We start from the raw sequence: 13533 nt of genomic DNA, 5'->3' as shown, positions 1-13533 counted from the left end.
AATATTGATTGATCTGAAGATCTTGACAGTTTTCAAGATAGTATTTAGAATGACAAGCTGTACTTTAAATGAAGTGTCTGTGTACATTGGCTAATTAGAAAAACAAGGGACGCACTAGAGAGTTGTTGCAGCAGTTATAAACACTTGTAACTCTTGCAGAGGACTTGAGTCTGGCTCCCAGCACCCACACCACAGCTCACTAACATCTCTTACTCCAGTTCCAGAAGATCCAACTCCCTCTTCTGAACTTTCAGGTGCCAGGTACACATGTGGTACACATACATACATGCTGGCACACTTATACACATAAAATACATATCTTTAAAACAAACTTCCCTTCTTTCAGAGATAGAGAGAGAAATAGAGAGAGAAGGAGGAGGAGGAAATTTAAATTTATCTTGGATAACAAATAGTGTTTCAAAGAGTGCAGGCTTGAAGCTCACCACAGAGTAAGTAGCACATGAGTGCCAAGCCATCCGGAGTTTGTCACTCATGGTTTGCTGGGTGATTTATTCGTCTATGGGACAGGGCAGCCATAGTCTTCTGGCACATCATCAGAGTGATGCTTTCATCCTAAGCCCCACAATGCAATTCTACTGCATTTCACTACTCTTGACAATGTAAACATCTTTGGGGGTATGAAAAAGAGAGAGAGAGAGAGAGAGAAGCAAACAGAATACGATGTCTCTTTTTCTCTTTTTATACAAAATTATCTGCTTGCAAAAGCCATGTAGGTTTTTTCTTCTGAAATACAAGGAGATTTGGGGGAGAAATGATACCCAGGCTCCAAGTCACTTCCTGACATCTGGATAACACTTCTAAGTCTCAAGACACACACGTGTGTAGGCCTGATACAGCAGTCACAGGGGTGACATTCCAGAGCCTAATTTAAGCTATAAAATAGCTGGTGCCTTTACTCTGAGTGGAGTGACGATGAAGGAGCTCTGTGGGTTAAAAAGCTTCTCTTACTGTAACCAAGACCAATTTTGCAGTAATTGCTGTGTGTCACTCTGAATTTGTGGTGAGGTGCACTTCAGGTCAGAAGTACTCAGGGAGCAAAGCTGCTCACCTGTGACCACACAGCAAAGGCAGAGGAAAGGGACAGGATCCCATGGTCCCCTTCACTGGCCTAAAGTCCTGCTTCTAGGTCTCACCACTTCCCAGGTGATCAAGACTTTAACACATGGGCCTTTGAGGACATTCACTTCCTAAACAATAGCCCTCCATAAGCAATTCTCAAAGCCTTTAACTCTGTCAGGATTTAGTACTATAAGGACCCAGAAATATGTGGTCTAGAGTCCTGATGCACAGACTTGAAAGGGGGCTTTGTTTGGACACTAGTCACTGGCGACTTAAAGCTGGAACGGAACAGGTAAAGGCTTTCCGCCTTTGCACTTATAATAGAAGTAATACGCTCTTTAAGCTCTCACCTTTCTCACTCTCTAGCCCTCCTTCTCTCTCTCCCTTCCCCCCTCTTTCCATGTGGCCATGGCCAGTCTCTCTCTTTCTCCCTTCTCTCTTTCCTCCCTACCTTTCTACAATAAAGCTCTAAAACCATAAAAATAAAATAAAATAAAAAGTAATACTTCCCAGAATTTCTATCATTGCTGGCTGGAGACCAGTCAACAAAAAGATAACTCTTTTTTTTTTCTGCAATAGTCATCCAATAGTTAGAAAATAACATTCTTTTTCCAAATGAACACATTGAGGTTTTATAATCTTTTCACTTGCCTAATCAAAATGTTCTACTAAATTTATTTTTAGGGTAACTTTTTTTTTGAAACCTGTTCATCTGAATCCTAACAGAGCTTAGACTGTATTTGACTTGAACACTTAAATGTCAGATGTCATAGTAATGATTTCATCGTAATTGGGTGTGCACAGAAAAGGCACATCCTTTTATGAGTTATGGTAATCATTTTATACACTTTAGGGCTTTATCATTTTTGAGCTTTTTTAAAAAAATGTAGAGAAAAAATGTACTTAGTGAATCGAGAAAAAATTACTGCTGCTGATTCCAATAATTAGCAATAAATCACTATTAAAATTGTTTTATTTCTTAAATAAAACTTAGGTCATTGTGTGTATTTGAGTGCAGTTTTTCTGTTTAGTAAATATTGTGAACATTTCCATGTTCCTAGCTATCCTAGGGTGTGATTTTCTTGCCTGCAAAAGTATTCCATTGTTTCTTTTGGTGGGGCAGCTTTGATACTGGCTCTTTCTTGTCACCAGTGTGTGTGTGTGTGTGTGTGTGTGTGTGTGTGTGTGTGTGTGTATGTGTTTACAAGATCTAAAGCCTGTGCCTTTGGACACATTAGACTCCTAACTTTTAATACAAGGTTGTTGATAATACTTGGACTGGAACAATTCAAATGCATGAATATAACCAAATAACTGCTTCACTAATCAATCAACTAAATGGGTCACATTATTAAGAATGTTAACCATTGTAATTGAGCTGAATAACCCTAAACACCTTATTTTGGGACTAAAGGGAATCAGAGCGTTCAAATCTTTTAGAAATGACACCAGCAGGATGTAATAGAAATAACTGTTTCCTAGAACACAGTGTGAAGGGATGGGCTGAACATAGCACTCTGGGTGACAGGTTTGTAAGATTTGGCACAATAGCACAAAGGAGCGGGCACTTCCATTTTTAAAAAGAAAATCTACATAAAAAACTAAGTCACAAGTTCAGTTACATGCAAATACAGGTATGCTGGAGACAACACGATCCCTGGTTTGTTGGCGTGTCTCTGGAAAGTTTAAATCAGAGAACACTGTCGAGTGGAGGAAGACTAAAAGGTCAAAAGTGCTTCCTCGGCAAGTCGATGAAGACAGGGAAGCTTTAGGGCAGAAGCAACGAGTGCTGGGATTGGTCAGTAGCCACGCAGCCAAAGGAGAACTGCAATGGGCAAGGGACCACATAGGGAGACAGGAAAGGTTGGGAGAGAGAGAGGAAAGGAGAAAATGCCGGCAGTGGACCCTGAGTAGAGGGTCTTAAGGAATGGCTGGAGACGGTAGGGGTGGAGGGCTGTTGGGGGTGGGGGGCGCTGTTGGGGGAGCTGAGCAGCCAGTCTTCTAGGTAATAGGAGGCACACCCGCCCCAATGTCTCAGACAGAGGCAATATTAACGCCGACTGAATTCCAGAATACTTTAGACAGAGATGGTAGAAGAATCTCAGGGTTTTACCCTCAGCTTGTTGGCGTGGTGTAGCCATAGTAACTGTCACTCTCCGGAGTGGAGTAATGAACACCCATGGACGCTGAAATCTAATGGCTGATTTTCTTCCCCGGCTTCTTTTCTTGCTGGTGGTGGCTGCTTCTGTTCTCTCCCAGCTTTCTATCGGAAGGGTGCTGTCTTTTGTTCCCCACAGGATGTTGATCCAGGTGTGCCTGTATTTTTATTGTAAATTTTTGTGGCGCTGCATGAAGTTTGTGATGCGGAAACTCACCGGAAGGTGTGAACTGCAAAGGATTTGCTACGGCACCAAACCTGGAGCTTCCAGAACCATGAAAATTGGTGAGCGTCGAGCAGAAGGGAGGGTGGGATTCAGGGTTGGCGGGATTGAAGTTGCAATGCCCATTTCCGTAAGTAATATTCAAACACTCATAAAGCGTCATTTCTAATGACATTTTGTGTGTATGTTATTGCCTTAACAGAAACGTCACTGAGAGATTCAAAAAGCAAGGTAAATAAAATTATTTTCTTACTTTAATTTTTCACTGAGTGGCTTACATCTATCATAAAATATGAAAATTGTGGGATAGTGAAGGTAGTTTGATGCCCAGGTCCCACATGGACGAATGGACTCCTTCAGGTTTGTCCTCTGATGTCTATATTGTATAGAGTGTGCACCCCACACAATGTAATAAAGAAAAAACTTTTAAAACAATAAAAACTAAAATAAAAATCTCAAGAGTAAAAAAAGTTATCTCTGACTAAAAGCTAATGTAAACTCATTGCTAACAATCATTTTTACATATATGACAGTTTCTAGGGAGACGTGTAAAGTTTAATTTAGTACTGAATGCACTCGTTTTATACTCCCTCTTAAATCAAAAGATAAGACTGTGATAACAGCATCAGCTATCTGTTTGATAGCACAGTAATCAAATCACTTAACTTTATACTTGAGATTTTTCCAATGAAGTCAGAGAAGCCCTATATTAATAATAAAAACGATGCACAGGGCTAGAGAGAGGGCTCAGTGGTTAGGAGCTCTTCGGAGGACTCAAGGTGGGTTCCCAGGACACATAGGGCTAACAGCCATGAGTAACTGTCTTCTGACTTTCAAGTGCACTTCAAACTCATGGTGCACAGACAAACTCAGGCAAAACACACATACATATCAAATAAAATAAATATTTTTCAAAACGATTACACAGTTGACTCTCTACCCAAGGAAAAAACACTTTGTTTTGCAAGAATTTTGGTGATTTTTTAATCTCATCTTCTTGAACTTTGGCAACCTTTAGACCAGTGGTTCTCATCTTGAAGATTGCCACCCCTTTGAGGGTCAAATGACCCTTTCACGGGGGTGACCTAAGACCATCAGCAAACACAGATATTTACATTACGAGTCATAACAGTAGCAAAATTACAGTTATGAAGTAGCAATAAAAATAATTTTATTGTTGGGGTCACCACAGCATGAGGAACTGTGTTAAAGGGTCGCAGCACTAGGAAGGTTGAGAACCACTGCTTTAGACTATGTCTCCCGAGCCCTCCGTCTATCAGATGAAAAGGGAAGCAGATCAGTGTGATATAAATCGCTTAAAACAATCGACAATGGTGAGGAGTGAAGCAAATTACAAGCCTTCCATGTGCCTGCTGTATGCCAAGTACCGTAACCAGGAAAATGGCGCCCCCTAGCTGTGGAAGCCCGGGATGCACGGGAATTCAAGCACACCACCTCAACCTGCTCTCAGCGCCTGCTTTCATACAGAAGTGTGGCACTTGACGCCTCCATCCCAAGAGGTAGTATTTGAAGCCACTGGTGCGAATGAAGGAAACTGACTGAAAGATGTTTTTCAGCTGTTGCAGACATCCGTGAGTGTTCATCCTGATGCTATTGAAAAGACTATTGATGACATCATGGAATTGAAAAAAATTAACCCTGACATCAATCCACAGTAAGAATTAGACTTGTATGTGAGAAATACAGGACATGGGTACCTTTCTCTCATTCCCCTTCCCCTTTCCCCTCTCTCTCCCCTTCCCCATCCCTGTCCTCTTCCCCTTCTCTCTCCCTCTCCCCTTCCCCATCCCTGTCCTCTTCCTCTTCCTAATCCCCCTCCCTCTCCCTCTCCCTCTCCCTCTCCCTCTCCCTCTCCCACTCCCACTCCCACTCCCACTCCCACTCTCTCTCCCACTCCCACTCCCTCTCCCCTTTCTCTTTAAAATAACCATCTGTAGTGTTTTGAATTTCAGATGAGTAATAAATAAAAATGGGGGCTCTTCATGTTCGTAAATGGCAGTGGCGTTAGGTTTCTGGTTTGTGAGCTTACAGTCCTGTTGCCATGGAGGGGAAAAGAGAGTGTGTAAGCTGGTGTCAAACATGAGATCAAGGAAGCCTATTGATCAGCAGGAGACTACTTAATGTCTGTGCTTTACATTAATTTAACGTGTTCAAATCATAATGTGCTTAAACTGGTTCTGCTCCATCTAGAATATTCCTCAGTTCTCTCATGAATATTCCATCGTGTTGGGATGATAATCTTAGAGACAGTTCCTACCTGCTTGTCAAGAAGACAGGCATGTGTGGGAGGAAGAGATGGCTTTTATATGAATATTTTAGAACTTTATAATTTATTCCTCTCATCTTGGAAGTATTAAAATGCATTTGGCAATGTTCGTGACATTTAAATTTAGTTTTATATTTTCCACTGGGTGCAGCAATTTTTCAGTAAAGTTTCGACCTTAAAGGCATTAGATAAAATAAATTCTAAAGGCAGGTATATTTAGAGATACTTTAAGGTAGGTAACAATCAAACTGTCTTTTAGATCTGTTTGCATGAGGACTTCAGATGTCACTGCTGAGAAAAACTGTTAATTAACCAAAATGGAGACAGAGTTGAAGGGATTTTACAGTATGCTAGGCACTGCTCTATGTCTTGATCTGTCTGGGAGTTCAGTCAGAAAAACTCCATTTCCTCCTAGTCTCTACAACATCTATCTGTACTCTTGTGGGCTAGTAAGCTGAACCTTTCCCTCACGCAGATGTTAAGGTTGATTTCACTACATCGTAACGAGTTTTAAAATCTTCTAGTGGGCTGGAGAGATGACCCCGCAGTTAGGAACACTTAATGCTCTTGCAGAGAACCTGAGTTTGGTTCCCAAGATCCACATGGGGTCTCACAGCCACCTGTAACTCCAGTTCCCAGGTATCTGACAGCCTCTTCTGGCTTCTGCAGGCATCTGAATGCACATGTGCACATAGTCACTTACACACACACACACACACACACACACACACACACTAAATCATTACTAAAATTTTAAAACTGTTTTAATTAAAAAGTGATTACACCATTCCCCCTTCCCCTCATCCCTCCCATGCTCTGTCTCCTCCACTCCCTCAAATTTATGGCTTCTTTTTCTTTAATTACTATTATCATGTATGTATGTGCATAAATATATAAATTCAATCTGCTGTCCACTCACAGCAGAACGTGTACCATGGTACGGCATGAGAAGCCTCGTGAGGAGAAATGAAAGGAATGGGGCTTTTCATTCTAGCCCTGGAAATGAGACTTGAAGAACAGATATTATAAAATAAGTAGTCCTGGCAGGAATGGTGGCGATAAGTCTGTCCCCGCTTGTCTTGAGACACCACACACACAGGCGATGTGGCCTTTGCCACCTCTCTTACAGTCAGCACCGCTGCCTTTGTTCCTTTTATTTTGTACAGAAATTTTCTTGTCCTGAATCTCCTGAGGGCCCCTCCCTCCTTCCTTCTCTTCCTTTCCCTCCCTCTCATACACAGACCATTGAAGTAAATCTAATATACCCAGAGAGACAGTCCCTAGGAATCTATCATCAGTGCTGCTTTCAAATCTTACGTCAACCCACCCTCTTGAAGGCTTTGCTTGGTCTTTGGTTTGGTTTGGTTTGGTTTGGGGGCTTTCGGTTTGTTTGTTTTTGTTTTTGTTTTCCAAAACAGTTGCACTTGCACTTTGGCAGGTGGATTTCTGAGTTCGAGGCCAGCCTGGTCTACAAAGTGAGTTCCAGGACAGCCAGGGCTACACAGAGAAACCCTGTCTCAAAAAAAAAAAAAAAAAAAAAAAAAAAAAAAAAAAAAAAAAAAAAAAGCTAAAATGAAGGAAAAAGATTTTTCACAGTTCAGCAAGAATTGTGCTTCTAGGCAGCATGATGGGAAGCTGAGACAGGAGGATTGTCATGAAAGTGAGGCCAACCTAGGCTATGGAGTGAGTTCTAGGCCAGCCTAGAATGCAACATGAGATCCTGTCTGGAGAAACTAAACAAACAAGCAAAAAAGAATTTTTTTCAAAAGGGATGGTGAATATATACATGAGTATATATTCCTGAATATATACATAAGAATATTTACATTAGAAGTTCTATCACACAAGCATCCAGTGAGCAGATGCCAACAGTACAGGGGGTCATATTTCCCCCTCACAGTTGATTCTTCTGTATTTTAGGTTGGGGATCTCTCTCCAGGCTTGCCTCCTGCAAATCGTGGGTTACAGAAACCTCATTGCAGATGTGGAAAAACTGCGCAGAGAACCCTATGATTCCGACAACCCCCAGCATGAAGAGATGCTTCTGAAGGTGAGCCCTTTGCCACTGTCAGCTAACTGCTGCCAAGCAACTCAGGCCAGCCACTCATCTGTGCACTGATAAATAAGATGTGGCTGCTGTAACAGATGGGCAGGTCTGAGTTCTCTTCCTCCTTGGATGTATAGTTTTCATCAGAAAATTCCTATGCAAAATCAACCTTAAAGCCTGTCAGTTGATTTTTTTATAACCTGAGAAAACATTGGAGCTGATTTGTATGGGGGAGGGGCATCTCACACTCAAGTGTGGATTGCTTCAAATGTGTTGAAAGCTGTAGGAGAATCGAGGCGGCGTTTGTCAGACTGTCATGGGGTTTTTACTTACGACTTTAACACACATCAAAGACAACGAGGTTGATTTCTTCTTCAGCAATAGCCCTCTGGGGAAATTACCCAGGATCCTCGGGCTGATTATTTATTCATGTGACTTGGCAAACACTCAAAGAGAAGGTAAAGGATTGTACTTCGTACATTAAACCTGCCAGCCAAGGAATGTGGAGTTGTAAGTACTCCTGTTTCTAATCTTATGAGAGTTGATACTGCAGCTTCATCAGACAGCAATAAAACTTTCCACAAAACACCAAAATACGAGGTAATTAAAGCCCAAACAAGAACATTCAGACCAACATTTGGAACTACTAATTAAATTTAAATGTTTTAGACATTCATTTCTAAAAATAGATGATGCTCTTCTGGCATCAAGTGTTTCTCTGTCTCTTCCTAAAATTCAAATAGCCAGTGACAAAATGTAGGGAGGGGCTGGAGAGATGGCTCAGGAGAGCCTGGGGCTTAATGTTGGGTTCCCTGCACCCACAGCAGGCAGCTCCAGGAGAACTGATGCCCTCTGCTGACCTCTTCAGACACCTACACTTAAGTATGTGTAGTCATACACAGATGCACACGTACATGTAATTAAAAACAAATCTTTAAAAAAAAGAAAGAAGCATTTTTATCTTGTTTAAAAAAATATCAACAAACCTAATTTTCTAAACACATCTTGTGTTTTGTGTGGAAGAGTGTGTGTTTCTGTGTGTGCAAGTACTTAAACTGTGATCTATATGTCTCTATTAATCAACGCTGGGTCAGAAGTGATCATTAAGAACTGAAGAAACTTCATTCTTGGCCCCAGCATTCCTTCTTCACCCTCTCCCCTGTTACTTTTAGCTAGCCTACTAGCTGCCTTCTGCCTTCTCCTACTGCCCGTCCTCCTGACCATTTTCTGATGGAGGTTGTCAAGCTCAGCAAAGTGATGTAATAGCCAGGATCAAGGTGAATGAAGGGGAAATGAATCAGTTAACAGCCTGGCTACACATGTCCAAAATGCTTTGCAATGGCTGAGATAAACTCAACATTAGCTAATGACATTTGTGTGCCTGCTGTATGGCTTGTCTCATATGTGAGCTAGCTTATAGTGGATGTCCAGCGAGGGGTGGAGGAGGCACAGAGAGACAGACAGAGACAGACAGACAGATGGGTCAATGCATGACTTACTGTAGTTCCTTAGTGTGTTAGTCTGGTTTCTGTAAAGTAACGGAACTGGCAATGAATCCGTAGATATTAAAAGGCGATTCACTAGAGCGGCTTTCCAGCTATGGCTCAAGGTCCAACAATGACTGTCTCCTGATAGATCCAGTAACTGTTCATCTATAAGACTAATGTCTCACCTATTCCAATCTGGAGCTGGAGTCCCCAGGTATTCCCAGAGAGCTGCCAGTTTTCAGGCCGAGTTGATATCCTGAAGCAATTGATTCACTTGATGGTTCTAGCACCAAAAAGGCTCAAGAACAAGACAGATGAACTTGCCAATGAGAGTGGGAACAAGAAGGCCAAAAACCCGGAGCTTCCTTCTTCCATGACCTTTATTAGGTGTGTGGCAGGGGGCAGGGTTGGGTCACCAGAAGATGTGGCCCAGATTTAAGGTGCGTCTTCCACCTCAAATGATCCATCCAATAAAACTCTCTCACAGGTGTGCCCAACTGCTTGGGTTCTTGTTAATTCCAGATGTGGTCAAGTTGACAACCAAGATTAGCCATCATACTTGGCTAGATGTTAAAGCCATCTAAGATGGCACAGAACAGGCATCCAAATCCTATTTGCTAATTTTGAGTTTATGTCAACCAGTGTAGTGTACTTCAGACACACTTGAACAGTATAGGATTTGACTATGTACATGCTATTATTCTGATGTCATGGCTAATGAATCAGGTTGGTGATTATTTATTTTAGAGATGAGAAAAACGACATTTACGTTAGTTCAGGTTCTGACTATCTATCACATGTGTAGTAAATAATAAAGCCAGAACAGTTGACCATTAAGTTTGGCACTTTTTGTTTGGTGTTTGACTGTTTTGAGACAAAGTTTTGCCTGCTATTGTGAGTTGGTCCTGAACTGACTATAGAGCCAAGCCTGTCCTTGAATTTGTGACAATCCTCCTGCCTAAGCTTCTGAAATGCTGAGGTTACAGGTGTGAGACACCCTGGCCTTTACACTCTTTCCTTCCATCTTCTAAATACCGACAGAACGGCTTTTGCGAGACAAGTCTAACCATCTTAATCCCTACATGCCTCTATAGTACTGAGGCAGCCAAAGCAAGATGTCTGAGGCTTGAAGCTCAGTCTGGGATGCATGAAAAATTCTTCCTCAAACAAAACAAAAAATCTTCAGGCTTTCTATGTACTACAGTAGAGAACCCATATTCTCAGAGCTGCCCTTCAGCCTCTTCCCAATATATCTCTGAGCTCCACCTCCTGTATTCCCATCCATGACATACAGAGCCATTCACCATAACACATACTGAGCCATGACACCCAAGTGCCCAGGACCTTGTTCATCACTCTTACTGATATTCACTATTCTCAAGGAAGGAGCCGCCTAGCTTTTAAAATCTTTATCCACTGAATTTTGTAATAGTCTCTATCCTTCCCAAACACACACAGTAGAGGGATCTTTATTCTGCCCCTCTGGGTATTTGAATTCCAAGTATGAAAGTAATACAGTCATAATATTGAAACAATTGCTGGATGTTTGCTACGTTTTGATTACTACAGTAAATTCTGCACCGAGTTCTCCATGTTAATTCCCACAGTAACTTTGTGCTGATCTACTGTCTTTATTGTCATTTGGAGATGGGGGTAAGAAAACTGAGTGGTTAGTAACTGTGCAAGTTCACATCATTAGAAAGGCTCTCAACTATGTACTGTGTCTTCAGAGGAAACCATGCCTTGGTCTGACCTTGTGTCTGCAGAACCTGGCCAATGTTGGTGTATAGTTGCCCCAGTTCAAGCTCAGTCTTTAAGGATGGGCAATGACACCCCTGCTTCCTACTTCACTAAACTGTTTAGGACAAGAGTCAGCAAACAAAAGCCCACAGACAAATCCTTACTTCCCACCCATTTGTAGCACTTATGGTTGGTCACATAGCCATGTGGGAGTGTTTCTGTTGTCCCTGGCTGCTATTTTACTACAAAGACAAAAGAAAGCAGTTACAGCAGAGCCAACAGAGCTCGCTGCCCAAAGTAATGTAAAAAGATCACGTGCAGGGTTTGCTCACCCAGTTTATAGCTCAGCTAACCCAGGCTGGCCTTTAGTTCTCTGTGTAACCAAGGCTGACCTTCAGCTCCTGGTCCACCTGCCTGCCTCTGCCTGCCATGTGCCATGATGTCAGGCAATGTACCACCATGCCTGACATCGATGTACCTTTAGATAAGTTGAATGGCTGTGCTGGGACACCAGCATAAATGTTGTATCTTAAGATGAAGTAATATCAGCATCATTTTCACTAAAACCACAACACGTGGAAGTGAACTGCAATGTGTGTGTGTGTGTGTGTGTGTGTGTGTGTGTGTGTGCTCATACACAATTGTGAGTGCATGTGCACATTTGTGTGTGTGACCATGGAGGTGAGAGGTCAACCTTGGATGTCACCACCTTGCTTTGTGAGACAGTGTTTCTCGTTGACCTGGAACTGGCAAATTCCAGAGTCACCTCCCTCCTTACATCCCAGAACTAAAATTAAAAGCATAAGCCATCGTTCCAAACTTTTGTACAGAATTTTGGGGACTCAATCTCAGCCTGGAGAAAAGGCTGTCAGCAAAGTGCTTACTGTGTGAGCATGAGGACCTGTAATTTAAATCTGCAGCACCCTACAAAATCTCCTTGAAGCTCACTAGCCATCTAGTCTAGCTGAATCAGTGAGCTTCAAGTTCACTGAGAGTTCATGTACCAAAACAATAAAAGCAAGGTAAAGACCAATTGACTCAATACCAACCTCTGGTCCCAGTCAAGTGAACAGATATGTGCAACATCTATACACACACACCATGTGCTAACACATATGACTACCACATACACACACAAAGAAATAAAATGTAATAATTGGAATGTATATAATATTTGTGGGACTGGAGAGATGACTCAGCAGTCAAGAGCCCTTCCTGCTCTTCCATAGGACCCAAACTCAATTTCTAGCACCTGCATCAGGAAGCTCAGAGCTGCATTTATGTCTGTGTATTACACACTTACAGAGAACCAACGCCAATACCTGTCCTCCATTGACCTATTTCTATCACTTTGGTGTATGCTAAACCTAGTTGTCTATAGAAAACCTGGAAAATAAACTATATTTATAATGCAGCGAAGAGTATAATGTTCTAAATTTGTATTTTCCACTGGTAAATAGAGTAGATTTTGAATGGGACTATTTTAGGCAACTCTTCAAGATGCTAATGTATTTTGAGGCTCACTCATGAATGATGTTGATGTTTCTTTATCTAGCTGTGTGGTATTTGCTCTTATGCCCATCACAGTAAGACCTAAGAAGTTATTAATGGTATTCATGCTAAGTGTATTGGTGTAAGGTTTCTGTGGAGTTGAACACCAGGTGACCTCAACATTTTCCAATCTCCTTTTTCCTTGTAGATTTCATATTTTAGAGACCGCCCCCCCCCCCCGCCAGAGCATTTCTGCGAGATATTATTTATCTCTTTACCTCACTTAATTAGGAACAAAAATGCGAAGGTTTAAAACATTAGACTATACATGTGTGCATCTCATTGTCTTCAAAGCAACAGCTCCACAACCGCATTCTACGGCTCACCCTTGAGAGGAGAGTAAAGGCCTATAGCCTCTTGCTCTTAGTGTGAAATAACGTTTGGGGCTTTTTTTCTTTCTTTTTATCATCTAACCCAGATAAGTGTTGAGTCACCTTTAAGAACTGCTATCATAAAATATGTGCATATATTCACCTTTGAAAATCCCCTTGTCAGAATACAGCCCACAGCATCTGAGGCAGTAAGACAGGGTGCTTGTGTGTGCACGCCCATGGATGCTTGTCTTTTCCTCTGTCTCCAGCTATGGGAGCTCCTGAAGCCCAACACTCCACTGGAGTCTCGGGTTTCGAAGCAGTGGTGTGAGATCGGCTTCCAAGGCGATGATCCGAAAACAGATTTCCGAGGAATGGGTCTTCTGGGACTTTACAATTTGCAGTGAGTAAAAGAAAGGATGGTTGAGCATTAGGGCAATGTGCTAGTCTGTTGGCCCTGAACCTGCAAAGAAGGGCTATTGCTTTCAAAGGTCACATCCCAGGAAGATGGCGTATATCCTCTGAAGAGAGAATTGGGTTCCTACAATTTTTAAACTTGCCAGCACCTTGCCTATAGTACAACAGACTTCATAGAAATGTTTAAAGCAGCTATTAGATACGGGTTTTTTAATTTTTTATTGTAAAACTT

At 41.8% G+C, this 13533-nt stretch overlaps 1 protein-coding gene across 4 annotated transcripts in view; it reads left to right on the top strand.

Moving 5' to 3' along the window:
* The window catches only part of Elmod1 (ELMO/CED-12 domain containing 1), a 63972-nt gene that overhangs the window by 36176 nt on the left and 14263 nt on the right, over positions 1–13533 (top strand). For 2 of the 4 annotated variants that reach the window (XM_006511205.4, NM_177769.4), the window contains exons 3-7: positions 3378–3523; positions 3664–3692; positions 5039–5136; positions 7669–7798; positions 13154–13287. In XM_006511205.4, the coding sequence (XP_006511268.1) occupies positions 3378–3523; positions 3664–3692; positions 5039–5136; positions 7669–7798; positions 13154–13287 (537 nt within the window). Of the gene's footprint in view, positions 1–3339; positions 3524–3663; positions 3693–5038; positions 5137–7668; positions 7799–13153; positions 13288–13533 lie in introns of all 4 variants that reach the window. The other 2 variants (XM_006511207.4, XM_006511206.4) reach the window with 1 other exon arrangement.

This window comes from Mus musculus, chromosome 9 (assembly GCF_000001635.26).
Source record: "Mus musculus strain C57BL/6J chromosome 9, GRCm38.p6 C57BL/6J".
Taxonomy (NCBI): Eukaryota; Metazoa; Chordata; class Mammalia; order Rodentia; family Muridae; genus Mus; species Mus musculus.
Note: the sequence above shows the minus strand (reverse complement) of the source record. Positions and strands in the feature narration are given on the sequence as shown.